Genomic DNA, 27,646 nt, shown 5'->3' on the forward strand with positions numbered 1-27,646 from the left:
CCCTAAATTACATGTATTTAAGTATTTTTTTGTTGTTGTAGTGGGGACAGTAACATTAGTAATCATGAAAAATTATACTTTAAGTAAAATGTTTATATATTTTTTTATATGTTTATGTTTAGTGCACATAATATAATTTAAAAGTATGCATTAAGGTGTCTGTAATATAATAAATGTAGCAAAAACTAATGTAGACACATAAATGCATTTCTAAGCTTCCAAAATATTTTTTATAATGGTGGGGGAGTGCCAAGATGGAGACATGTGGCTTTAACACAGCGCCCCCTATCAGTCATCTAATGTATATATAAATCATTGGGAAATACAGGAAGAAAACAGAATTCACAAATCATTTCCTTCCTTCTATTGCCTCCCACTCTCATTTGTCACACTCACTACAACTTGCCTTCTCCCTCTCTTCCCTCCCTCCCTTTATCCATTTATCTCCCTCTCCATCTCTCTGCTTCCCCCTCCCTACTCCTTCCTCCCTCCCCTCTCCATCTTTCTCCATCTCTTTCCCTCCCTCTCGTTGCTGTATGAATCATTGTGTCAGACTGTTGAGGTGGTAAATAAATACATGTAAATCTGAAGCAGTCACGGCTCATAGAAAACCTGCTCTGACATCAGCAAGTAAAACATAACACAATAAAACACGTTAGGAAATGGTCCAGACTGACTCTAGTTCTATTTCCTCAGGAGGTTGAGTCAACGGCCAACTACAGAAGAGCTGGAACAGAGAAACATACTCAAACGTAAGTAGCACAGACTAGATAGGCAGAAGACACACTTTCATTTCTTATGAAATTGACATAGTGTCTTCTGTTATGTTCTATTCTAACCTGTCTCTCCTTCTCTCCCCTATCTCAGGCCACAATGAGCTGGAGGAGCAGGAGGAGATGAGAGAGCTCAAGAAACGCCTATCGAGAAAGGTGAGAGAGGGGAGGGTAAGAGAGGGGAGGAAGAGGCTACGAGAGGGGAATTGGGTATCAATTTCCATTACATGACAGACCATTGGAAATATGAGTGTGTGTGTGGTGACCCTCAATCACCACACAAACACAGCTGGCAGGTCCAAGGCATAAACGACATAAGCAACTGCTTAGGTCCCTGCAGCCGCTAGGGGGCCCCAGACCCAAAATACAGTTATTTTAGTACAAAAAAAATTGGAATGCAGTCGTGTTCCCTTCGACAGACTATCCATTATATTGACCAGATACTCTAGTGGCCACTCTAAAGATGAAAATAAACGTCTTAAATAATGGAAAGCAGTGGGGATGGGGCAAGTTCAGGTGGGACCATTCTAGCCAATGAGAGGGCTATACGCTTTTGAAAAACTGGCACAACGCCGATATATAGGTTTTTTTTCTCAGAGTTGCCGGGATGTCACGTGTCCTACTTATATCAGTACTCTCGTAACAATCTAAGAATTCCAAAAATTCCAATCCATTTTTCTTTACCCAAAATGCCACCTGCTGGAGAATACAGATTTTGGGCCCAGTTATCCCTCTCACTTTGCCTCTTCCTCTCTGTCGCAACTTACTGTTGAGAGTTATAATAGTAGAATACACAAGGTACAATTTTGAAATTTGGTTGTGCATCAGCAGTTTTTCTCTTGTTATGTCAGTCACTGCCAGACACCAATAACATTTTGCTTAGAGCCCCCAAAAGACTAGGGCCGGCCCTGCACACGCACTCTCTGATAACCCTTTTCCCCCTGTACCCAGTTGAGTCAGAGGCCCACAGTGGAGGAGTTGAGGGAAGCTAAGATCCTGACCCGCTTCAGTGACTACGTAGAGGTGGCTGACGCTCAGGACTACGACAGGAGGGCAGACAAACCCTGGACACGACTCACAGCTGCTGATAAGGTAATAACACTCACATGCATGTGTGTGCACACACATACACAAATGCACAGTCATGTGGATACTGTTTTCTCAGACTGATCTCTGGCTCTGTTTGTCCCTCGTAGGCTGCCATACGTAAAGAACTCAATGAATTTAAAAACACAGAAATGGAAGTACATGAGGGTAGTCGCCATCTCACCAGGTATGTACTGTATGTCACAGCCATACTACAAGCTGCAAGACAACACAAAGACAGTAGCCCATACCTCAAGCTGTATACAGTAACTATTTGAAGACGCTATATATCAATTTTCAGAAATGTTGGCAAATTACCTTTTATTGTTTTAAAGAAATTCTGAAAGAGATTGGTATGCTTTTTCACTACCTAATAATGGAATGAGGTTGTTCAATGACAGATATCTATTTGTTTAAAATGTATCACTTGGTGGTTTCATTTCAGAGACATTTTAGTTTTTTTGCTAAATGCTATATATCCACAATAAATAGACCCGCTAGGTTTTACACAGTCAAATGTAATAAATAACGGGGAAAAATATTATAAATAAATGTACAAATGATACATTTGTGACAGCAATATTTACATGTTTTTTAAATAATTCAATACAGTAATATGAGATCTGTATGTAAAACATTTGTCATTTAGAAGATGCTCTTATCCAGAGCGGCTTACAGTAAGTGCATTCATCTTAAGGTAGCTAGGTGAGACAACCACATATCACAGTCAAATATACAGGATACGAACATTCCATTCCATCTAAACAATGAAAATAGCATTTAGCAAAAAAAGCACATTTTCATACACATCTAAAATCTATTAATAAAAAATCTGAGAACAGTAATATTTTACACACACAAGAAGGTACCCATAAGCAATCATTTTTGATGAGAAAGCACAAATGTTTAAAATGGGTGGATATAGCGTTTTGGAAATCAACTCCTCATTTAGCTCTCTCTGTCTCTCTCCCTCTCTTTCTCTGTCCTGTAGGTTTCATCGACCGTAGTTCTTCTTCTGCCATATTTTACAAGAACCTCAAGTGCTGGATCGCAAACTACTGCCTCTGTGTACCACACCCCTTCGCTTCCAGAACACAACAAGACTAGAACTGGACCAGAACCACACTAGAACCGGAGTAGAACATGTAGTGAAACTGACCGAAAACGTAATCTGAACCTGGAGGGGTGTGTGTACAGAACCGGGCAGCTGACACTACTCCAGGCTCCAGTGTTGACCCAAAATATGTGCCAATAACAGGATAGGGCAGACTGGATCAATCACAACAGTATCTTGGTCCTGTGGTTATAGAGTGGTCACAGTGTGGTCATGTTGGGGTTGCGGAGAGGGAGCATCGTACACATGGAGAGAGATTGATGGAAAGCACTGGATGGACTGACTGACTGGGTTCTCCTCTAAACGGAGATTATATGGACTAAAACGTATTGTTTTTAACAGCCTTTTATTATCCTTTTTAATTATGAAGATAGTTAATGTGTTTACTTTACTGCACTTTAGTTTTTGACGGTACTCTATGGAGGGGTTATGGAACTCTATTCCTATATCTGTGCCAACAAGACTTTGGGATTGTGGGAGATTGAGTTTGGGAGGGCATCCGTAAGGAATACAGAGAGACATCCTACAACTGATTGGTTCAAAAATGATTATCCTCCAAGGGTTGTTGTTCCTGCCTTTTTAATACTTTTTGGTACATTATTAGTTTGACTATTTTCCATTGTGGGCTGCTGTTTTGAAAACAGAGGGACCAAACCCTTTTAATCTGATAGTACTGCAGAATAGGATTCTGTAATAAGTGTGTTGCGGTTAAAGTACTACTTACAATACCGTATACGGTATGTGCTACTCTGAAGGAAACTGTAGTAGGAGAATATGATCAGAATATTTACCTCTAAAAATGTTGAAATATAACGCAAAACTCTCCTGTCCGTGTTGTGTTCATGTTGGGATATAGAAATGTGAACCAAGCAATAATTGAACTTTTCTTTCCTCCATCTGTCTCTCTTTCTGGGCTGCATTCAAGTGAACAAGTACAGGAAACATTTCAGAGAGCTAGCCGCTCAATACCAAATACACTTTGAAATGCTGTTGTGATCTTGAATGCAACCCAGATCATCATTATTACTGTTGAGAGTTCTGCAACCCTCTGTATAGTGTCACTGTGCCTGTTGTATTGTTTACATGGATGAAAACATTGCCAAATGTACTTTGTTTGAAAGACATTTGATCAAGTATGTTGTCAATATAATGTTTCAGTAGCGTGCTCCATAGACTGGTAAGTATCAGTTATGAATGGAATTGTTCAATTTCTCACTGTTCTCAAAACAGGAATTCTATGGTTCCGCCTGGTTTGGCTTCATAGTGGAGAACCTACATTAGACCACCCTTTGGCTGTGAATGAAAGTACAGTACCACCTTTTGCTCACAAAAAGCCAGACACCTCAAAATACAAGGAAAAACATTCTTCTTGTTTTTTTACAATGAACACATGCAGTTGATGAGTTGGTCTTGATTGTTTAGTCTGAGAACCCTTTGACTTGTGGTGTATCCTGGGTGTGCGTGTGTCTGCGTGCGCGTACATGTTCATTAGGCACAAAACAGGAAAATGTTTTACAACGGAGTGCTTACTTAACACGACCCAGGACTCAGTGTTGTCTCCCTGTGCCTCTCTCCTGTATCCAAACTAACAAAAGAGGACACTCTTTGTATAATATATGTACATAGTACAAAAGAAACTTGGAATTGAAATATGTTTTTCTTTTTTGTACAGAAGGAAACTGCATGTGATGATTGTTAACTATTTGTTCATCTTCTATAGCCCTGTTTATACCTGGTTCTAACTTGGGTCCTTTGTCCGGATCTTGTCCAAATTCTGATTATGCCCACGTTTTTAGGCAGGTATAGAAAATCAAAAGACACATTGTGATCTGATTGTGATCAGATCATTCTGCCCACTTCCGGAGGTAGTCAGGCATGCATTGTGTAGACAGATCTGGACAGAGAAACCATTTAAATCATTATTCTGCCGTCTAAAATCATTGACAGGTGGCCCCATTGACTGATTACATCAACATATCTTACAATAAATAAATATTATTTTGAAAGAATAACTCAAATAATTTGCATAAAGGAAGGGACCTGGAAATCTGGTCACAACACAGACATAGTGGACAGATAACAGACATTTTAATAGCCTGTGTAGACACATTTCTGGAAATGTGGGCCCAATCAGAATGTAGACAAGATCAGGACAACCAACCTATGAAAGCACCAGGTATAAACGGGGCTTGTGATGTATGCAGTTTCTTATCTAAAGGAAATATATATATAAAAAAAAACCGTTAAATGTTCATAACTGCTTTTTTCTTCAATCTCTATTCCATACATACAGTGGTGTACGAAATGATTGACACCCTGGATAAAGATGAGCAAAATTACTGTATAAAATAAATCATTCAAATATTAAGATATATTGTATACTCCAAAAATTGGGATTTTTTTTATTTTATACTAATGCAACTGCTCAGAGAAAGATTTTGTTTAACAAGTAATAATCTTTTTTCAAAAATAGGTAGGGGTCAAAATCATTGACACCCATGTTTTTAATACCTTTCAATACCTCACATTGCAAAGATAACAGCACTGAGCCTTTTTCGAAAATATTTTATACACATGGTGTGCGTTCGTTAATTCACTCAGGCTTATCTACTCCGATTTCAAAACATTCCTCTGAGTGTGTCCGAGTGCAGAATAACTGAGGATTTTACGAACGCGCATCACCTGTTGAATATGACTGGTGTCAGTAAACGTCGGCAAAAGAACGTAATTAAATTGTTGCCAGCAGCACCATTACAGTCAAAAGGAGTCTGTATTGAATACATGCCCACATCAGGGGAGATACCTATTTAGACAATCCCTAGCTGCTGGCCGTGGGGGTCTGTCGTACTGTGGGTTGTCACTCTGGCGTGGCCTAACACACCTGAAACCAATAATCAATGTTTCACTAATATCCTAAAGATGAGTGGGGTGTGTTGGGTTGGGGCGCTGCAGGGCCGTGGACCCCTAGGGGCAGGACGGGGTGACCGAGCTTTCTTGTGTGCAAAAAGAGCTCCACAGTACTATTAGCGCTATGGAGGATGTACTGTTTCTGTGTGTTAATGTGTAGGTATATGTGTGTTTTTATTAAACTTTTCTTTTTCAAACCTTTCCCCTGAGACAAAAAAAAGATGGGAAGGAAGTTGTTGGGGAGAGAGTAGAGTTATTGACTAGACTGGTGGGGGGGGGAGGGGGGTCAGGCGTGTAGGCGGCTCGGGCTGGCTGGGTGGTCTGGCTACACTTTGATATAGAGGATGTCTTAATATGGACAATCAAAAGTTACATCTTTGTACTTTATTTGTACGAGTTGTTAGGCTATTGGTTAAAGGTACAACACAATATTGATTATTGAATAATCATTGATCTAGTTCAGTCTTAATCACTTAAACATATTTAATAATGATCTCTTACCCAGTGGTGGAAAAAGTACTCAATTGTCATACTTGAGTAAAAGTAAAGATACCTTAATAGAAAATGACTTAAGTAAAAGTGAAAGTCACCCAGTAAAATACTACTTGAGTAAAAGTCTAAAAGTATTTGGTTTTAAATATACTTAAGTATCAAAAGTAAATGGAATTGCTAAAATGTATATTAAGTAAATCATTTCAAATTCCTTATATTAAGCAAACAGTTTTCTTGTATTTTTTTATTGATGAATAGCCAGGGGCACACGCCAACACTCAGACATAATTTACAAACAAAGCATTTGTGTTTAGTGAGACCGCCAGATCAGAGGCAGTAGGGATGTTCTCTTGATAAGTGTGCGAATTGAACAATTTTCCTGTCAAAATGTAACGAGTACTTTTGGGTGTCAGGGAAAATGTAGTAAAAGTAAAACGTACATTATTTTCTTTAGGAATGCAGTGAAGTAAAAGTTGGCAAAAATATAAATAGTAAAGTAAATTACAGATACCCCAAAAAACGACTTAAGTAGTACTTTAAAGTATTTTTACTTAGTACTTTACACCACTGCTCTTACCTAGCTTGATGATTGTGGGCATTTTTGCTTATTTTTTTGTTCTAAATAGAGACAGCTTTCGGGCCATGGGTCATATTAGATTGTGTAGAAATGCAGGAAATTAGCTGCCCCCCAATTTTTTTCAAATCACATTTAAACAGACCACAGCCAAGTTATACTCCCCCACACTTCTAAAACCAGACTTGCACCCCTTACTGATGCTAATGTTAGCTAAACAAACACTGTTAGATACCTACATTAATAGTTAAGAGCTGTTTTAATGAAAACACTGAGAAAACAGGATTGTAATGTATTTGAGAAAGTGTTTGCCATTTCCATAATGTATTTGGTATGAAGTTTTATTTTTCAGCTTTCTTTAGAGCCGTCACTGCATTGTAAAATACTCTATTCTGATTTCTGTTCTTTACTTTTCAGAGAAAGTAATGTATCTGCTGCATCATGGGTTGTAGATGAAGACCTTAAGGGAGGCTGCAGAAACGAACTAAAGGAAACTTCTTGGCAGGGAAAAAAACACGTTTGAATAAATAATACGATTTAGATTAAAATCCTTTGTTTTTGTTGGAAAGATTTTTTTACAATCATGTTTTTCTTCATTGTATTTTGAATAACTTGCAGAAAATACACTTTATGACATTGTCAAGAAGCATTATGACATCCTGTGTCACTTTACTTGGACTAAGAAAATACGCTTTGACACCATCAAGAAGCATTATGACTGTTACTATAATTTGTATTTTATCTTTATTTCATATAAGCCAGATAGGCCTATCACATACATGCCCTTATGTCAGTCATCAGCCACAAAGAGGGTGTCTTGACCTGCTCCTGAAAACTGCTCCTGCATTTATCCCAGTCATCAGCAACACAGTATTGGGGTAGGTGCATGTTTGACATCAATGTGTGTGCAACTACAATGATATTTTAATATGTAACATTTTTGACAATGTTATTTAAAACATATACATATGGTTTACAAGCAGGCTATGGTGTAATGGATTGGTTTGCCTTGTGTGGGAGTTTTTGTGGGTTTCGATACTTTTGTAGGTGTCATAACCAGCCAAAGAAATAAAGCAATATATTGCCGCGTTCACATGCTAGTCGGAACTAGGAAACTAGATAGCAAATCGGATATTTGAGTTTCCTCATTCCGACTAGCATATGTCACAACAGATCTATCTAGATGTGTCTTGACAGTGTTATGACCATATTATGACAAGTTATGTCAGCTGTTACAGCAGTGGTGGGTTTGGCGTCGAAATGACCCAGAAGCCAGCTACACCAATGTGTCAGAGGAAACACTGTTCAACTGATGACCGAAGTCAGCCTGAAGGTGCCTGGCCCGGCACAAAGAGTCGCTAGAGTGCGATGAACCAAATAAAGGTCATCTCAGTCTCTGGCCTTAAAACTAATTTAAAACATATGGTTTGAATTGAAGAGGGCAGCCCATAAGCACATAGACAGAATCCTTCCAGATCCTTGATATCCTAAGATCCCTCCCAATATCTTCTCCAACACATAAAACACTTCAGAAAAGGCTCAGTGTCATTATCCTATTGAAAACAGGGGTGTCAATAATTGTCTCTCTTTGAGAAAAAAAAAGTATTACTTGTTAAACAAAATCTCTACCTCTGAGCAATTGTACGAGTACACATTTTTTTTTTGCATACAATATAGCTCAGTATTTGAATTATTTATTTTATGCAGTTATTTTTGCTCATATTTATCAAGTGTCAATTTCAGATCCCACCGTATATAACATCACAAACAGTGAGAACTGAACTTCCCTTCACTAACTCAAACCAAACTGTTTTCATAATAGAAGAGTATTATGTCGCTGGTTTCAATTCACTCAACTTTCTCTGTCATTAAATGCATGTTTATTGACATATAAATACATGATTCAGCTGTGATCTTCTGCTAGATGTTCACATGTCAAGCAAAGCCACCTCCAACTTCCTTCCTTTAGAACACATGTTCAAGGAAATGGGCATCGTTTCAAGGAGTCTGAACTGAGTAGGTTGGAGGAGTTGACAAGCATGGTTGGAATTGACAAGACAAGACAAACAGATCTGAGACCAGGCCATAAATATAGTGGATTGCTGCTATGATCCAAAAGCTGTCTGCTTAGTAAACCTCCCTAAGCACAGGTTTAGGACCAGTTTCCCCATATAAACAACCATAGTAACCTCAACCATGACAGGCCTTGGCCAGCCCTTTGTACTGTACAGTCATTCATTCTATCCATTGAGTCCAAACTCAATGTATGTTGTGTTAGTGGCAGAGGTCTGGATGTTCTCCTGTTAACTCTTTACACTTGTGGGAATTGGCCTATATGGATAAGGCTAAATTGAAATGTTTCTTACAGAAGAAATATGAAAATGGTAGCAAATGAACAGGAACAGTTTTGAGATTATGGAAAAAATATTAGACCAAAGTGAGGACAACAGTTCACCTGACACAATGCTGAATCCAAATATAACACTTTTGATTTTATGTGCATTTTACATATAGTACCAGTCAAAAGTTTGGGCACAGCCAACTCATTCCAGGGATTTTCTGTATTTTTACTATTTTCTACATTGTAGAATAATAGTGAAGACATCAAAACTAAGAAATAACACATATCCGGAATCATGTAGTAACCAAAAAAGTGTTAAACAAATCAAAGTATATATTTTAGATTCTTTAAAGTAGCCATCCTTTGCCTTGATGAAAGCTTTGCACACTCTTGGCATTCTCTCAACCAGCTTCATGATGTAGTCACCTGGAATACATTTCAATTAACAGGTGTGCCTTGCTTAAAGTTAATTTGTGGAATTGATTTCCTTCTTAATGCGTTTGAGCCAATCAGTTGTGTTGTGACAAGGTAGGGGTGATATACAGCAGATAGCCCTATTTGGTAAAAGACCAAGTCCATATTATAGCAAGAACAGTTCAAATGATGAACTATGATGAAACTGGCTGTCATTATGACCGCCACAGGAAGGGAAGACCCAGAGTTACCTCTGCTGCAGAGGACAAGTTAATTAGAGTTAACTGCACCTCAGATTACAGCCTAAATAAATGCTTCCCAGAGTTCAAGTAACAGACATCTCAACATCAACTGTTCAGAGGAGACTGTGTGAAATCAGGCCTTCATGGTCAAATTGCTGCAAAGAAACCCCTACTAAAAGGACACCAATAAGAAGAGAAGAAACATGAGCAATGGACATTAGACCGGTGGAAATCTGTCCTTTGGTCTGATTAAGTCCAAATCTGAGATTTTTGGTTCCAACTGCCATGTCTTTGTGAGAAGCAAAGTAGGTGAACGGATGATCTCTGCATGTGTGGTTCCCACAGTGAAGCATGGAGGAGGACCATGGAGGAAATGTGATGGTGTGTGTGTGTGTGTGTGTGGGGGGGGGGGGGGGGGTGCTTTGCTGGGGACACTGTCAGTGATGTATTTAGAATTCAAGGCACACTTAACCAGCATGGCTACCACAACATTCTGCAGCGATACGCCATCCCCTCTGGTTTGCGGTTAGTGTGACTATCATTTAGGACCATGACCCAACACACCTCCAGGCTGTATAAGGGCTATTTGACCAAGAAGGAGAGTGATGGAGTGCTGCATCAGATGACCTGGCCTCCACAATCACACAACCTCAACCCAATTGAGATGGTTTGGGATGAGTTGGACCGCAGAGTGAAGGAAAAGCAGCCAACAAGTGCTCAGCATATGTGAGAACTCCTTCAAGACTGTTGGAAAAGCATTCCTCATGAAGCTGGTTGAGAGAATGCCAAGAGTGTGCAAAGCTGTCATCAAGACAAAGAGTGGCTACTTTGAAGAATCCAAAATACATTTTGATTTGTTTAACACTTTTTTGGTTACTACATGATTCCATATGCATTATTTCATAGTTTTGATGTCTTCACTATTATTCTACAATGAAAAAAAATGTAAAAATAAAGAAAAACCCTTGAATGAGTAGGTGTGTCCAAACTTTTTACTAGTACTGTATGCTGTACCTTGTGTCACATTTGTTGAAAACTAAATCTGAAAATACTCTTGATACATTCAGTAACATGATAAGATATTCCTGGAAAATGTGGGGTAGGTACAACATAAGACAAATACATGACAAGGGTTTGAGTGAGAGGACTAACTGGTGTCTTCAAGTGGCCACACCTTTCCAAAGTGTGCACAGTTTAAGTCATTTCAATGCACTTTTATGATTTAAAGAAGAGTCTTGAACTATAAGGTGAGCTCTCCTAGCTGTGCCATTCAGGAACTAGAGCAAGCACACTTGTAGTTATTTTGTTTGGAACATACTGCATCCCCGCAATCACACAATAACTGTTACTTACGCAATCCAAAATGGTCAATTATAAATCGCAATCTGGGTCAGGTGGACATCATTTCAAAGCCTGTTCCATTGTCAACATGACTAGAAAAGTTATAAAATACGATATTACAGTGTTAGACAAAGACATTATAAAAAGGCTTTCGCAATGCAATTCAGGGAAACAGATCATACTTTTGGTGAGCATGGAAAGGAGTCGTGAGTGCATTCAGGTGCGTGCGCAGTGGCAAATGTCCTTCACAATAGAGAAACCGAGGATCATTCTGTTCAGAATAACCCAGGGTATGACGGCGTGTCATCTTGTAACAGTACATAAAACATAGTGATCATAAACTTTGACACTGTATATATAAGACAAGTTTTATGACAAGGAATTGTGAAGTGCACATTTTGGACTCAAGGGTGTTTGGATTGCTTGTATGACATCATTTATCAGTATTTATTATAAATCCTCAAAAGTTTCATCTTTCAAAATATACTGAACAAAAAATATAAAAACGCAACATGTAAAGTGTTGGTCCCATGTTTGATAAGCGGAATTAAAAGATCCCCAAAATTTTACATATGCACGAAAAGCTTATTTCTCCTCAATTTTGGGCACACATTTGTTTACATCCCTGCTAGTGAGCATTTCTCTTTGCCAAGATAATCCAGCCACTTGACAGGTGTGGCATATCAAGAAGCTGATTAAGCAGCATGATCATTACACAGGTGCAACTTGCGCTGAGGACAATAAAAGGTCACTCTAAAATGTGCAGTTTTGTCACACAACACAATGCCACAGATGTCTCAAGTGTTGAGGGAGCATGCAATTGGCATGCTGACTGCAGGAATGTCCACCAGAGCTGTTGCCAGAGAATTGAATGTTAATTTCTCAACCAGGCCCACCCATGACTGCACCCCTGCCCAGTCATGTGAAACCCATAGATTAGGGCCTAATATATTTATTTCAATTGACTGATTTCCTTAAATGAACTGTAACTCAGTAAAATCTTTTAAATTGTTTCATGTTGCGTTTATATTTTTTTGCAGTATACATAGAATCCTCTTAATTTACAGCATTTCCCTCAAAAGTTGTCCAATTAGCGGGAGGGATGGGGGCAACTTCTTGTCGTGCGAGGTGCTCAAGTTCAGAATGGCTGTCAGTCAAAACCCATTCAGCGCTGTGAAGCGCAGAGCTAGAGCACATTTTGGACATTTTGGAGCTAAAAGTCTCATGTTACTGTACAGCCATTGCGTTTCCAATTTAGGAGTTTAACATTACCCAAATCTGCCATTTTCTGCAACGGGGTACTGCCCTTTCCCACCTGGACAAAGGGAACAGCTATCTGAGAATGTTGTTCATTGACAACAGCTCAGCGTTCAACATCATAGTGCTCTCCAAGCTCAACACTAAGCTAAGGACCCTGGGACTGAACACCTCCCTTTGCAACCGGATCCTGGATTTCCTGACAGGCTGCTCCCAGGTGCTGATGGTAGGCATCAACACATCCGCCACACTTACCCTCAACACGGTGGTTCCTCAGGGGCACTTCCAGTCAGAGGTTGAAAAGACATGGCATGGAGGCTGAAAATATTTGGCATGGGCCCTCAGATCCTCAAAAAGTTCTACAGCTACACCACTGAGAGCATCTTGACTGGCTGCATCACCGTTTGGTATGTCAATTTCTTGGCATTCAAGCGCAAGGCTCTACAGAGGGTAGTGCGTACAGCTCAGTACATCACTGGGGCTGAGCTCCCTGCCATCCAGGACCGCTATACCAGGCACTCATCACATACACTGCTGCTACTGTTTATTATCTATAATGTTGTCTAGTCACTTTATTCCTAGTTATATGAACATATCTACCTCAATTACCTTGTACCCCTGCAGATCTACTTGGTACTGGCACCGTGTGTCTATATAGCCATGTTATTATTACTTTTATATTATTTCTCTATGCTCTTTCTCTCTGCATTGTTTGGAAGGGCCCGTAAGAAACCATTCCACTGCTAGTCTACATCTGTTGTTTTACAAAGTATGTGACAAATAAACATGATTGATTTGAGTCCAAGCGTATCCCAATGTCAATGACCCCATCAAGAGGGTCTGGCAGGAGACCTGTGATCCTATACAGAGTGCATGGGGGTGCCACAGTACTTGTGCCACAGGTCAATGGCCTTAGTCACTATTGCATCAGTGTTCTCCTGGGGCATCTGGTAGTAGAGGAGAAAAACAAATCAATGTGATTGGTAGACAAAAAGGAGAGAAAAGTCTCAAACCTCCAGCGGATCCTATGATGATGATGTCACTCACATTGCACAGGATGCTGACCACTCCCTCCGGTCTGCTGGTCCCCATCACCACGATCTTGTAGCTGAGAAGGATCTCCATGGCAACGAAGACCAGGATCTTACAGGACCCGCTGATCACCTTGTCCCACACCCTAAAAGAGCAAGAACACATGACATGAGTCAGAATGCCAGCATAGAGCGAAGAGCGATGAGTTTCCTGAAAGCTTCATAGCTAACATGGTGCATGACTTCTCTAACCAAGTCCCAGGCCCACGCCACTCACAGAACAGCAAAGTGCTTCATGTAACAAATGTGGTTTGTTGATGCAAAGATTACACCTCTCACGCCTGTGTGGCTGGGTTGTTGAGAGAAACAAGCCTCAGTGTGCCTAACCTCTGCAGGCTGGACTCAGGCAGGCAGCCAGCAAAGCAGCGTCTGAACCACAGGCTGTATGGCAGCATGGCGAGGGCCCCAGTATTCTTCAGATGGTTCAGTAGCCGGGGCTCCTCCACACTCAGGTAGTGCTCCAGACTCTTGGGCTAAACCAACCGGACACAGATTGGGGGGGGGTTAGATGTGTTGAGAGATAGATGCAGTGTACACATCTGCTACATGTACATTTTTATGTTGGATATTTGACTAATCAAAACAACAACAACAGTGGCAGTAACAACAACGAGCAAGGCAACACCACACAACAAGTGTAGTCCAGACCACCCCTTTCATCCCCTTACCCACCCTCCAATCCACTGCTCACCAGGTGGGGAATGGAGTCTCCAAACTTATTGTTGAACTGGTTGACAAAGCTCTTGATCAGCCAATAACAATCCATAGGGTCTTCTACGATCTCCTCCATGGCTCGAGCTATGGACAGGAAGTCCTCATCCTCCTCGTCCTGAAACAGACACACACCAGTCAGTCTCACACATAAATAGCCTATCCTACTGATAACAAAGAATAAAGTGAAATCAAGTTCCTGAGTAGGACCAGGCAAGTTCCAAGTATTAATGTCACGTGCACAAGTAGTGAAATTACTTTCTTGCAAGCTTTAAACCCAACAACGGAGTAATCAATGTCAATGTAGTACTAAAAAATAACCTAAGGTAGGACAAAAACACACAAGTAATAAAAATAAGAAGAACACGAGAATTAAGCAAGCTGGATACAGGGTCAGCTCCAATACAATATTTACAATGTATAGGGATACTGGCAGAGGTAAGTTGCACGTTCAGAACAAGGGTCTGATTTCATTTAATCTTCCCTCTCCAACTCTTTACGTTCTGTTTACTTTAGAATATGCAAAGAAAGGCCCAGTGCAGTTAAAAACATGATTTTCCTGTGGTTTATATACAGCGCCCTCCATAAGTATTGGGACAGTGAAGCATTTTTTGTTATTTTGGCTCTATACTCTAAGAGTTTGGATTTGAAATCAAACAATGACTAGGAGGTTAAAGTGCAGACCGTCAGCTTTCATTTGAGGGTATTGTTTACCCATTTTGGGTGAACCGTTTACAAATTACAACACTTTTTGTACAATGTCCCTCCATTTAAGCGGACCAAACGTATTGGGACAAATTAACTTACATGTCTATTAAAGTAGTAAAAAGGTAAGTATTTGGCACACAATGACTACATCAAGCTTGTGACTCCACAAATTTGTTAGATGCATTTGCTCTTTGTTTTGGTTGTGTTGCAGATGATATTGTGCCCAATATGAATTAAATGGTAAATAATGCATTGTGTCATTTTGGAGTCACTTTTACAGTAAATAAGAATGGAATACGTTTCTAAACACTTCTACATGAATGTGGATGCTACCACGATTACGGATAATCCTAAATGAATCGTGAATAATGATGAGTGAGAAAGTTAGACGCACAAATATCATACCCCCAAGACATGCTAACCTCTCACCATTACAATAACAGGGGAGGTTTGCATTTTTTTTGGGGGGGGGGGGGGGGGTGTGATAGTTACAGATGCACGACTTTCTGATTATTCACGATTCATGATTTGATATCGCGATAAAAAAAATAAAACGGCTGTATTGGACCTTTAATTTATTAAATTTTTTTTAAAGGCCCCTCTTATTCTCTCTCCTCTTACCGGGGCTGAGGTATCAGAGCGTCTGGGCAGCACTTGGCTCTCCAGCTGGAACATGCGTAGGTACACCTGCGTCTGGGGAGTGGCCATGTGGACAAACCTCATCACCTTCAGGGCCTCCAACACATCCTGGTACTGTTCCCGCCTGTACCCTCCCACCAGGGAGTGGGAGTCACTGTGGGGAGGAAGGATACCTAGAGACAGACACAAGGTGGGTCACATCAGCAAGTCACGCAAGTCACGGCAGTGGGTTGGTCTGTCAGATGGATCTGTCTAGTGTATGTGTGTCTGGTGAGAAATAGGGTTTTCTATGGGCTGAGAGGTATGCTGGTATGTAAAATATGCTCTGAATCCTGTGGGTAGTCTGTGTTAAAAGACTTACCCAACAGCACTTTCCATACATGGATCCTGTACATTGAGGGCAGAGGGAATCTCTGACTGAAAGTGCTCAGCTTCTCCACGTCTGACGAAGGAACACAAAAAACGCATATGAACAGACTTGGAGGTAGAAGCAGAGCAGCAGTGATAATAACAATGATGTACCTGTTGTAACAGTAGTAGTACTGTAATGTACATACCCAGTGGGTTGTCCTTCAGTAATATCTCCAGTGATTTCTTCTCCTCCACCCCTCTGAAGCCCACCTTCTCATAATAGGCAGAACGGAAGTTCCTCTGAGGGTCCTCAGCCATACTGTCACCTGGAAAAGCACAGTTTTAAAGAAGGGTAATTTAATGATAGTGTCTCCTGAAAATGACATCAAAACCACAGCACACTTACTTTGTCAGGCACTGGCAGGCTTAGATCGCTAAAGATACTTAGCCTAACTCTATCATCTCCATGGACACTGGAGTTAACATTAAGGGCAACTCCACAATAATGGAATTACGCTAAGACTCAGATTTTTCACTTAAAAATGTATACCAAACAAAAACCATTGATTTCAAAACGTTTAACAAACCATACAACTCTTTGCACAATGACTACCGTAATTTCCGGACTATAAGCCGCTACGTTTTTCCCACGCTTTGAACCTCGCGGCTTAAACAATGACGCGGCTAATAAATGGATTTTTCCCGCTTTCAATTTTTTTTTTTTTTTTTAAACACATACGGTGACGTGCTCAGTTTTTTGGCGGCATGAAGCTTTCATTAGACCAATGAAATTGCCGAACGGGTTAAGGTCAAACAACTTTTTTGTTTACTGTTTAGATTAAATCGAGCGCGCTCATCATTCTGATTACGGTAGTCATTTTGTCACCCTCATCATGGCAAAGACACGGAGAAATGCATATGATGCAGCTTTCAAGTTGAAGGCGATTGATCTGGCTGTTGGAAAAGGAAATAGAGCTGCTGCACGGGAGCTTGGTCTGGAGCAATGACTTTCTTGGTAGGCTACTGTTTACTGCTAATTTTAAATGTTTTGTTACAAGCCGTGTTTCGTTAAAGCCTATTTATTTTTGTTACAAGCCGTGTTTCGTTAAAGCCTGTGTAAAGTTCATTTGTTTCAATGTACCGGTAGGCACCTGCGGCTTATAGACATGTGCGGCTTATTTATGTTCAAAATAATATATATTTTTTAATTCAGTCGGTGCGGCTTATATTCAGGTGCGCTTAATAGTCCGGAATTTACGGTACTTTGAACAATTTACACAGTAAATCAAAAATATAAAAACATTTATTGCAGATGCAAAGTTTAGTAACAGAATTCCGGTAAAGTCTCACTATTGTATTCTGTTACCAAACTTTGTATCCGCACAGTTCTTCCTGTAAATGTGTTTTTGGAAAATGTTCAAAGTAGTCCTTGTGCAAATAGTTCTATGGTTTGTTAAACTTTGAAATCACTGGCTTTTTGTTTGGTATACATTTTAAAGTGATTCACCGTAACATTACTATGGAATTCCATGGCAAGTTAGCTAGATTATAATAGAACACTGAGAAAACACTACATAATCTACATTGAAAAGTGATATAGATTGTGAGACAACACCTCTTAATTTTTAGGTTGCAGCAAGGTTCTGAGAACATTTTACTCTGGTTCCCTGAAAGTTCTCCTGGGAGGTTTTATTAATGCTCCAAGAAGAGAAATTATAGGCTATTGAAGGTAATTAAATAACTTTCAGGGAACTAAAATGTTGTCAGAACCTCCCTGCAACCTAAATATTTACGTTCCCAGAAAAGAAAGACATTATCACTTCTGTTCACAGAACGTTTAAAGGTCCCGAACAGTGAAAATCATGCTTTTCAGTCAAATTGGGTGATATTTGGATGAAACCAGTTCAAAGTTGGGTGACCCAAGTATGAGAAATGACTGTAGCTAGTATATTGATCAAATTTGATCATAAAATTGCTGTCCAGGGCCTCCCGAGTGGCACAACGGTCTAAGGCACTGCATCGCTGTGCTTGAGGCGTCACTACAGACCCGGGTTCGATATCAGGCTGTGTCACAGCCAGCCGTGACCGGGAGACCCATGAGGGGATGCACAATTGGCCCAGTGTCATCCGGGTCAGGGGAGGGCGGCTGGGATGACCTTGTCGCATCGCGCTCTAGCGACTCAATGTGGCGCCTGCACGCTGACTTTGGTCGCCAGTACAGTGCAGTACAGTGTTTCCTCCGACACATTGGTGCGGCTGGCTTCCGGGTTATGCGAGCAGTGTCAAGAAGCAGTGCGGCTTCGCAGGGTCGTGTTTCGGGGGACGCATGGCTCTTGACCTTCGCCTCTCCTGAGTCCGTACGGGAGTTGCAGTGAGGGAAGAAGACTGTAACTACCAATTGGGGAGAAACACACACACACACACACACACACACACACACACACACTTCCGTTCAAAAGTTTGGGGTCACATAGAAATGTCCTTATTTTTGAAAGAAAAGCAAATTTTTTGTGCATTAAAATATCAAATTAATCATAAATACACTGAAATACATTAATTGGCATGGCAGATTAATTAGGGCCGATTTCAAGTTTTCATAACAATCGGTAATAGGCATAGTTGGACGCTGACTATGGCCGATTACATTGCATTCCACGAGTTATATTATATATTTCTCCGAACAAGAATAGACTGACGAGTTTCAGAAGAAAGTTCTTAGTTTCTGGCCATTTTGAGCCTGTATTCAAACCCACAAATGCTGATGCTCCAGATCCTCAACTAGTCTATATACAGTTGAAGTCGGAAGTTTACATAAACGAGTTTTAATGACTCCAACCTAAGTGTTTCAACCACTCCACAAATTTCTTGTTAACAAACTATAGTTTTGGTAAGTCGGTTAGGACATCTACTTTGTGCATGACAAGTTATTTTTCCAATTGTTTACAGACAGATTATTTCACTTATAAATCACGTATCACAATTCCAGTGGGTCAGAAGTTAACTGTGCCTTTAAACAGCTTGGAAAATTCCCGAAAATTATGTCATGGCTTTAGAAGCTTCTGATAGGCTAATTGACATAATTTGAGTCAATTGGAGGTGAACCTGTGGATGTATTTAAAGGCCTACCTTCAAACTCAGTGACTCTTTGCTTGACATCATGGGAAAATCTAAAGAAAACAGCCAGGACCTCAGAAAATAATTGTAGACCTCCACAAGTCTGGTTCATCCTTGGGAGCAATTTCCAAATGCCTGAAGGTACCACGTTCATCTGTACAAACAATAGTACGCAAGTAAAAACACCATGGGACCACGAAGACGTCATACCGCTCAGGAAGGAGACGCGTTCTGTCTCCTACAGATGAACGTACTTTGATGCAAAAAGTGCAAATCAATCCCAGAACAACAGCAAAGGACCTTGTGAAGATGCTGGAGGAAACAGGTACAAAAGTATCTATATCCACAGTAAAACGAGTCCTACATCAACATAACCTGAAAGGCCGCTCAGCAAGGAAGAAGCCACTGCTCCAAAACCGCCATAAAAAGCCAGACTATGGTTTGCAACTGCACATGGGGACAAAGATCATACTTTTTGGAGAAATGTCCTCTGGTCTGATGAAACAAAAATATAACTGTTTGGCCATAATGACCATCATTATGTTTGGAGGAAAAAGGGGAGGCTTGCAAGCCGAAGAACACCATCCCAACCTTGAAGCACGGGGGGTGGCAGCATCATGTTGTGGGGGGTGCTTTGCTGCAGGAGGGACTGGTGCACTTCACAAAATAGATGGCATCATGAGGTAGGAAAATGATGTGCATATATTGAAGCAACATCTCAAGACATCAGTCAGGAAGTTAAAGCTTGGTCGCAAACGGGTCTTCCAAATGGACAATGACCCCAAGCATACTTCCAAAGTTGTGGCAAAATGGCTTAAGGACAACAAAGTCAAGGTATTGGAGTGGCCATCGCAAAGCCCTGACCTCAATCCTATAGAAAATTTGTTGGCAGAACTGAAAAAGCGTGTGCGAGCAAGGAGGCCTACAAACCTGACTCAGTTACACCTGCTTTGTCAGGAAGAATGGGCCCAAATTCACGCAACATTTTGTGGGAAGCTTGCGGAAGGCTACCCAAAACGTTTGACCCAAGTTAAACAATTTAAAGTTAAACATTTTTTACTTCAACTGTATGTATGTATGTATGTATGTATGTATGTATGTATGTATGTATGTATGTATGTATGCATGTACACACACAAATTACTGGTCCCCTCCCCTCATGTCAAACACTTGGCTTTAGGAGGCAGGCATTACCAAGGATTTACTGCTGTCCTCCCAATCCACACAGAAACGCATACAAAGCTCTCCATCGCCCTCCATTTGGCAAATCTGATCAGTGCATCAACAGCGTCGTCCCCACAGTGACCGTACACATATCCCAACCAGAAGCCATCGATTAAGGACAACATCCTCACTGAGCTAAAGGCAGATTACAAAGGGAAACCCAGCCACAAGCTGCCCAGTGACATGAGCCTACCAGACGAACTAAATGCCTTCCATGTTCGCTTTCAAGCAAGCAACACTGAACCATGCATGAGAGCACCAGCTGTTCTGGACGACTGTGTGATCAGGCTCTCCATAGCCGATGTGAGTAAGACCTTTAAACAGGTTAACATTCACAAGGCCACAGGGCCAGAGGACTACCAGGAAGGCAGGGTTTCCGTTAACCGGTAAATGCCGGCTTAAAAAAAAAAGAAAAAAAGAAAAGCCAATAAATAAAATTGATGGCCAAATTGTCCCCCCCCCCAAAAAAAAGAAAATCCATCGCAAAATAATGCTTTTTATTCATTGGAAATAAGTGTTCCAACATCAAAGGCAAATATACTTCATAGGCTAATAAATCCACAAGCTGCTTGGAAATTAGCGTCGGGAGAGTATGTTTATTTTTACTTACGCAAAAGACGCAAGGTCATCATAAGGGACTTCAGCTAAATGTACTTCCCGACTGGGCAAAAGATTGTGTTAATTATCCCGGTTTCCAGTGTGCCTGCCGAGAGGGGAATCTTTCTCCAAAACAGGGTAAAGACAGACTCAAGGTGTGCCTTCTTCAGGACAAAGTAACGAAGCTGATGCGCACGCAAGCTGCCCCAATGAGTTGGACAGTTTTGACTTCCCAAGAGCAGGGGCTCACTTTGAGCATGCCAAGATCTGCCGCAAACGCAAGTAAATTAGAGGCAAATTGTGTTTGTTAGGCCCGGTCCTAGCAGTTCTGCTGCCGCCCTAGACAACATCAACATATGCCGCCCGTGATATGTATAGTATAAAAATTTGGAATGGATTGATAGACTAGAATAGAGTAATGATTTGTATCGTGCGTAATTGGTGCATTTCAGTTGAGCTTAATCAGTGAACTTGGAAATGAAACGAGTGAGATATAATTTGAGCTTTGGAGACAAGTACTTTTATAAAAATATGTCGCAGGCCTCGTTTCACAGGACATAAGATTTCTCAATGAACCAGCCTTAATGAATATTGTTTATTTACACTACCGTTCAAAAGTTTGGGATCACTTAGAAATGTCCATGTTTCCATGAAAACATACATGAAATTAGTTGCAAAATAAATAGGAAATATAGTCAAGACGTTGACAAGGTTATACATAATTATTTTCATTTAAATAGTGTCCTTCAAAGAATCCTCCATTTGCAGCAATTACAGCCTTGCAGACCTTTGGCATTCTAGTTGTCAAAAGAGATTTCACCCCATGCTTCCTGAAGCACCTCCTACAAGCTGGATTGGCTTGATGGGCACTTCTTACGTACCATACGGTCAAGCTGCTCCCACAACAGCTCAATAGGGTTGAGATCCGGCTGCCCACTCCATTATAGACAGAATACCAGCTGCCTGCTTCTTCCCTAAATAGGTCTTGCATAGTTTGGAGCTGTGCTTTTGGGTCAGTGTCCTGTTGTAGGAGGAAACTGGCTCCAATTAACCACTGTCCACAGACATGGCGTTGCAAAATGGAGTGATAGCCTTCCTTCTTCAAGATCCCTTTTAACCTGTACAAATCTCCCACTTTACCACCACCAAAGCACCCCCAGACCATCACATTGCCTCCATTATGCTTGACAGATGGAGTCAAGCACTCGTACAGCATATTTTATTTTTGTTCTGCGTCTCGCGAATGTTCTTCTTTGTGATCCAAACACCTCAAACTTTAGATTCGTCTGTCCATAACACTTTTTTCCAATCTTCCTCTGTCCAGTGTCTGTGTTCTTTTGCCCATCTGAAAATGTTATTTTTATTGGCCAGTCTGAGATATGGCTTTTTCTTTGCAACTCTGCCTAGAAGGCCAGCATCCCGAAGTCGCCTCTTCACTGTTGACGTGAGACTGATGTTTTGCGGGTACTATTTAATGAAGCTGCCAGTTGAGGATTTGTGAGGTGTCTGTTTCTCAAACTAGACACTGTACTGTACTTGTCCTCTTGCTCAGTTGTGCACCGGGGCCTCCCACTCCTCTTTTTATTTTGGTTAGGGCCAGTTTGCGCTGTTCTGTGAAGGGAGTAGTACACAGCTTAGTACAAGATCTTCAGTTTCTTGGTAATTTCTCGCATGGAATAGCCTTCATTTCTCAGAACAAGAATAGACTGATGAGTTTCAGAAGAAAGTTCTTTGTTTCTGGACATTTTGAGCCTGTAATCGAACCCACAAATGCTGATTCTCCAGATACTCAACTAGTCTAAAGAAGGCCAGTTCTATTGCTTCTTTAACCAGAACAACAGTTTTCAGCTGTGCTAACATAATTAGCTAACACAACGTGCCATAGGAACACAGGAGTGATGGTTGCTGATAATGGGCCTCTGTACACCTATGTAGATATTTCATTTACAACATTAACAATGTATTTCTGATCAATTTGACGTTATTTTAAAATGGACAAAAAAAACTAGATTTTCTTTCAAAACAAGGACATTTCTAAGTGACCCCAAACTTTTGAATGGTAGTGTACATATCGAATTTGATTGTCCAATATCAGTTTTAGAATTTTCCACTGCTGTGATGCTGAATCGCAGCGGGATGGGGAGTGGGGAGTGCAGGCCGGGTGATGGCTAGACGGGATCCAGCTTTTGTCAAATCAACATCAAAAGTAGATATTTTTTTGTTGCATTTTAGCTAATTCTCCTAACCTGCGGCGTAACTTCTCCTAATCAGCTACGAAAAGGCAAATCTGACATCAATTTGACAAAAGCTGGAACACTTCTAGCCATGACCGGCCTGCCCTGGTGTCTGTAGACAGCCTTGTTTTATTATTTATTAGGCCTAATTAAAATGTTCACGCCTAGGCTAAATTAAATTAGAGAGGCCTAGATGATATTAGAAAAAAAGCTGTTTTGTTATTTATTAATGAAAATGTTCATACAAATAGTCTAAAGGACAGGTCATTTGCAAATTATATTATAGTTGGAAGTTGCGTTTTATTATTGGCTGTGTGCTAAGGTCCATTGTCCTGTTGGAAGGTGAACCTTCGCCCCAGACTGAGGTCCTGAGCGCTCTGGAGCAGGTTTTCATCAAGGATCTCTCTCTACTTTGCTCCGTTCATCTTTCCCTCAATCCTGACTAGTCTCCCAGTCCCTGCCACTGAAACACATCCCACAGCATGATGATGCCACCACCATGCTTCACCATAGGGATGGTGACAGGTTTCCTCTAGACATGACGCTTGGCATTCAGGCCAAAGAGTTCAATCTTGGTTTCATCAAACCAGCGAATCTTGTTTCTCATGGTCTGAGAGTCTTTTGGTGCCTTTTGGCAAACTCCAAGCGTGCTGTCGTATGCCTTTTACTGAGGAGCGACTTCCGTCTGGCCACTCTACCATAAAGGCCTGATTGGTGGAGTGCTGTAAAGATGGTTTCCTTCTGGAAGGTTCTCCCATCTCCACAGAGGAACACTAGAGCTCTGTCAGAGTGACCATCGGGTTCTCGGTCACCTCCCTAACCAAGCCCCCCCCCCCCGATTGCTTAGTTTGGCCGGGCAGCTAGCTCTAGCAAGAGTCTTGGTGGTTCCAAACTTCTTCCATTTAAGAATGATGGAGGCCACTGTGTTCTTGGGGACCTTCAATGCTGCAGACATGTGTTGGTACCCTTCCCCAGATCTGTACAGTGCCTTGTAAAAGTACTCACCCCCTTGGCATTTTTCCTATTTTGTTGCAACCTGTAAAATAGTCCGAATTGGTGAAGTTAAATGAAAAGAATGACTTGTTTCAAACACTCAAGTGGTTTAGGAGGAAATATTTAAATGTCTTTGAATGGCCTAGTCAAAGCCCAGACCTCAATCCAATTGAGAATCTGTGGTATGACTTAAAGATTGCTGTACATCAGCGGAACCCATCCAACTTGAAGGAGCTGGAGCACTTTTGTCTTGAAGAATGGGCAAAAATGTGGCGTGGAGTCCAATCAAGTTGTAGCAACATCTCAAGGATGATCAATGGAAACAGGATGCACCTGAGCTCAATTTCCAGTCTCATAGCAAAGGGTCTGAATAATTTTGTAAATAAGGTATGTTTTTTTTATATATATTTGCAAGAAATTCTAAAAATCTGTTTTTGCTTTGACATTATGGAGTACTGTGTGTAAATTGCGGAATATTTTTTATTTAATCCATTTTAGAAAAAGGCTGTAACGTAACAAAATGTGGAAAAGGTCAAGGGGTCTGAATACTTTCCGAAGGCACTGTATGTCTAAGCTTCTAAGGTGACTTCTGCTTTACAAAATATTGCGAAGAAGTCTATCAGTCAACTGTATTCTATAATTCTATACACTGAACAAAAATATAAAACGCAAATGTAAAGTGTTGGTCTCATGTATCATGTGCTGAAATAAAAAAATCCCAGAAATGTTCCATATGCACAAAAATCTTATTTCTCTCAAATTTTGTGCACACATTTGTTTACATCCCTGTTAGTAAGCATTTTGCCTTTGCCAAGATAATCTATCCACCTGACAAGTGTGGCATATCAAGAAGCTGATTAAACAGCATGATCATTACACAGGTGCATCTTGTGCTGGGGACAATACAAGGACACTAAATGATGCAGTTTTGTCACACAACACAATGCCATAGATGTCTCAAGTTGAGGGAGTGTGCAACTGACATGCTGACTGCAGGAATGTCCACCAGAGCTGTTGCCAGACAATTGAATGTTCATTTCTCTACCATATGCCACTTCTAACGTTGTTTTAGAGAATTTGGCAGTAAGTCCAATCGGCATCACAACCGCAGACCACATGTAACCACACCGCCCAAGACCTCCACATGCGGCTTCTTCACATGCAGGATCGTCTGAGACCAGCCACCCAGACAGCTGGTTTGCAAAACCGAAGAATTTCTGCACAAACTGTCATGGTATGGGCAGGCATAAGCTACAGACAATGAACACAATTACATTTTATCAATGGCAATTTTAATACAGAGATACCGTGACGAGATCCAGTCGTGCCATTCATCTGCCGCCATCACCTCATGTTTCAGCATGATACTGCACGGCCCCATGTCGCAAGGATCTGTACACAATTCCTGGAAGCTGAAAATATCCCAGTTCTTCCATGGCCTGCATGCTCACCAGACATGTCAACCATTGAGCATGTTTGGGCAGCTCTGGATTGTAAAACAGCGTGTTCCAGTTCCTGCCAAAATCCAGCAACTAAACACAGCCATGGAAGAGGAGGGGGACAACATTTCACAGTCCACAATCAACAGCCTGATGAACTCTATGCAACAATAGATTTGCAGCACCGCATGAGGCAAATGGTGGTCACACCAGATACAGACTGGTTTTCTGATCAACACGCCTACCTTTCTTTTAAGGTACTGTATCTGAGACCAGCAGATAGAATACAACTTTATTGTCCATCCAGGATGGCCATTTTTCTTCGGCATCACCTTCCATTACAATAATTACACACACCTTCATTTTCACATCATACACATGTAAACCAGTCAGTCCATCATGCTGCATACACTAACAACATAGATGCATATCTGTATTCCCAGTCATGTGAAATCCATAGATTAGGGCCTAATGAATTCATTTCATTTGACTGACTTCCTTATATGAACTGTCACCCAGTAAAATCTTTGAAATTGTTGCGTTTATATTTCAAATCAAATGTTATTTGTCACATGCGCCAAATACAACAGGTGTAGACCTTACCATGCAACACATACTTACAAGCCCTTAACCAACAATGCAGTTAAGAAAAATATTTACTGAATAAAGTAAAAAAATAAAAGAGCAACAATAAAATAACAGTAACGAGGCTATAGGTACTGAGTCAATGTGCGGTGGTACAGGTTAGTTGAGGTAATTGAGGTAATATGTACAGTACCAGTCAAAAGTTGATGTCTTCACTATTATTCTACAATGTAGAAAATAGTAAAAAGAAAGAAAAACCCTGGAATGTGTAGGTATCCAAACTTTTGACTGGTACTATACATGTAGGTTGGGGTAAAGTGACTATGTATAGATAATAGATAATAAACAGCGAGTAGCTGCAGTGATTATCTTGTTATTTGTTCAGTGTAATTACAAAACAATAGAAATGCAATTGTGTTTTTCTGCTGTTTGTCTGCTATCCAACAGTCCATGATTAGCTCTGTTGACCGTGAGAGAGAGCATTTTTCAGAGAAAATGGGTTGAGTCATGCCAATTAGGATCGGGATGACATGTGGCCCATTGTTTCACTTGTCATCAGTGACATGTGGCCTTTTATTTATCTTGGTACCTGGAAACGACCACATGGGCAATTCCAATAACTGTCAGTCAAGGCGATCTCATGAATATAAGCTGCCACTCCACTCAGCATTTCTTAAGGCTTCCTGATAGTTAAAGATGTAAGAAAGTATACCATTTCTTCAATTCTGAGCATTTTAATAGCTTAAAAATATTATGGGTGATGTGTTGGTCATTCAAAGGCTATTTTTACTTGGGAAATAGGATGACTGTGCGGGACCTTTATGGGTTAAGGTTCGTTTTAGGTAAGGTTTATAGTTAAGGTTAGAGGTTACAGTTAGGCTTAGGGTATGGACGTCCCAAGGATCCATAATAGCCCTAAACTTGAGTTTCTAGTATTTTCTGTGACAGTGTTAAAATTACACTTTACTGAAAACCATTAAACTGTTGGATGAATAACGTAACAGAAGTACAGTTTACTGTTGAAATGTGCTTTATGTAAAGCTTATTTTGCCTCCTACCTTGTTGTACCCGTGGGCCTCACCGCATCCACGCCCTTTTCAGCTTGCAGTCACCGTGGAAGGAGCTCTGAAGCCGGGCGCGACCTACACGACTGTCTGCAACCAGCTAGCTATCTCTCTAGCTAGATACTGTAACCACTATTGGTACATCTTCTTCTCATATGCGTATATCAACGTCACTATGCAAGCAATGAAACCCAAGCTAGCAATACCAAAGATGTTTGAATAACAAAAATCACATGCACAGCAATGAGAAAGTGAAACGCAGGCTATTGATCCATTCATAACATGTTGACCATTTCCTCATCGACAGCACGTGCAACCAGCAGATGGCAATGAACATTATATTATTTGCTGTAGT

General features: G+C 40.7%; 2 protein-coding genes across 4 annotated transcripts in view; one reads left to right on the forward strand and one right to left on the reverse strand.

Annotated features, from left to right (window-relative positions):
• The window catches only part of LOC106584070 (phosphatase and actin regulator 1), an 89,549-nt gene extending 85,452 nt beyond the window's left edge, over positions 1-4,097 (forward strand). For all 3 annotated transcript variants that reach the window (XM_014168910.3, XM_014168909.3, XM_014168908.3), the window contains 5 exons: positions 697-752; positions 868-929; positions 1,725-1,865; positions 1,970-2,046; positions 2,851-4,097. In XM_014168910.3, the coding sequence (XP_014024385.2) occupies positions 697-752; positions 868-929; positions 1,725-1,865; positions 1,970-2,046; positions 2,851-2,866 (352 nt within the window). In that variant the 3' untranslated portion in view covers positions 2,867-4,097. The remainder of the gene's footprint in view (positions 1-696; positions 753-867; positions 930-1,724; positions 1,866-1,969; positions 2,047-2,850) is intronic.
• A 6,820-nt stretch (positions 4,098-10,917) lies between these two features.
• On the reverse strand, positions 10,918-27,615 carry tbc1d7 (TBC1 domain family, member 7). Its single transcript, XM_014168911.3, has 8 exons — positions 27,286-27,615; positions 16,248-16,367; positions 16,052-16,132; positions 15,673-15,863; positions 14,324-14,461; positions 13,960-14,105; positions 13,589-13,718; positions 10,918-13,488 (listed from the first exon to the last, which is right to left on the reverse strand). The coding sequence occupies exons 2-8, from the start codon at positions 16,357-16,359 to the stop codon at positions 13,402-13,404; spliced, it is 885 nt and encodes a 294-aa protein (XP_014024386.1). The 5' UTR covers positions 16,360-16,367; positions 27,286-27,615; the 3' UTR covers positions 10,918-13,401.
• Positions 27,616-27,646: the final 31 nt, after the last annotated feature.

Source organism: Salmo salar, chromosome 23 (assembly GCF_965601325.2).
Source record: "Salmo salar chromosome 23, fSalSal1, whole genome shotgun sequence".
Classification (NCBI taxonomy): domain Eukaryota; kingdom Metazoa; phylum Chordata; class Actinopteri; order Salmoniformes; family Salmonidae; genus Salmo; species Salmo salar.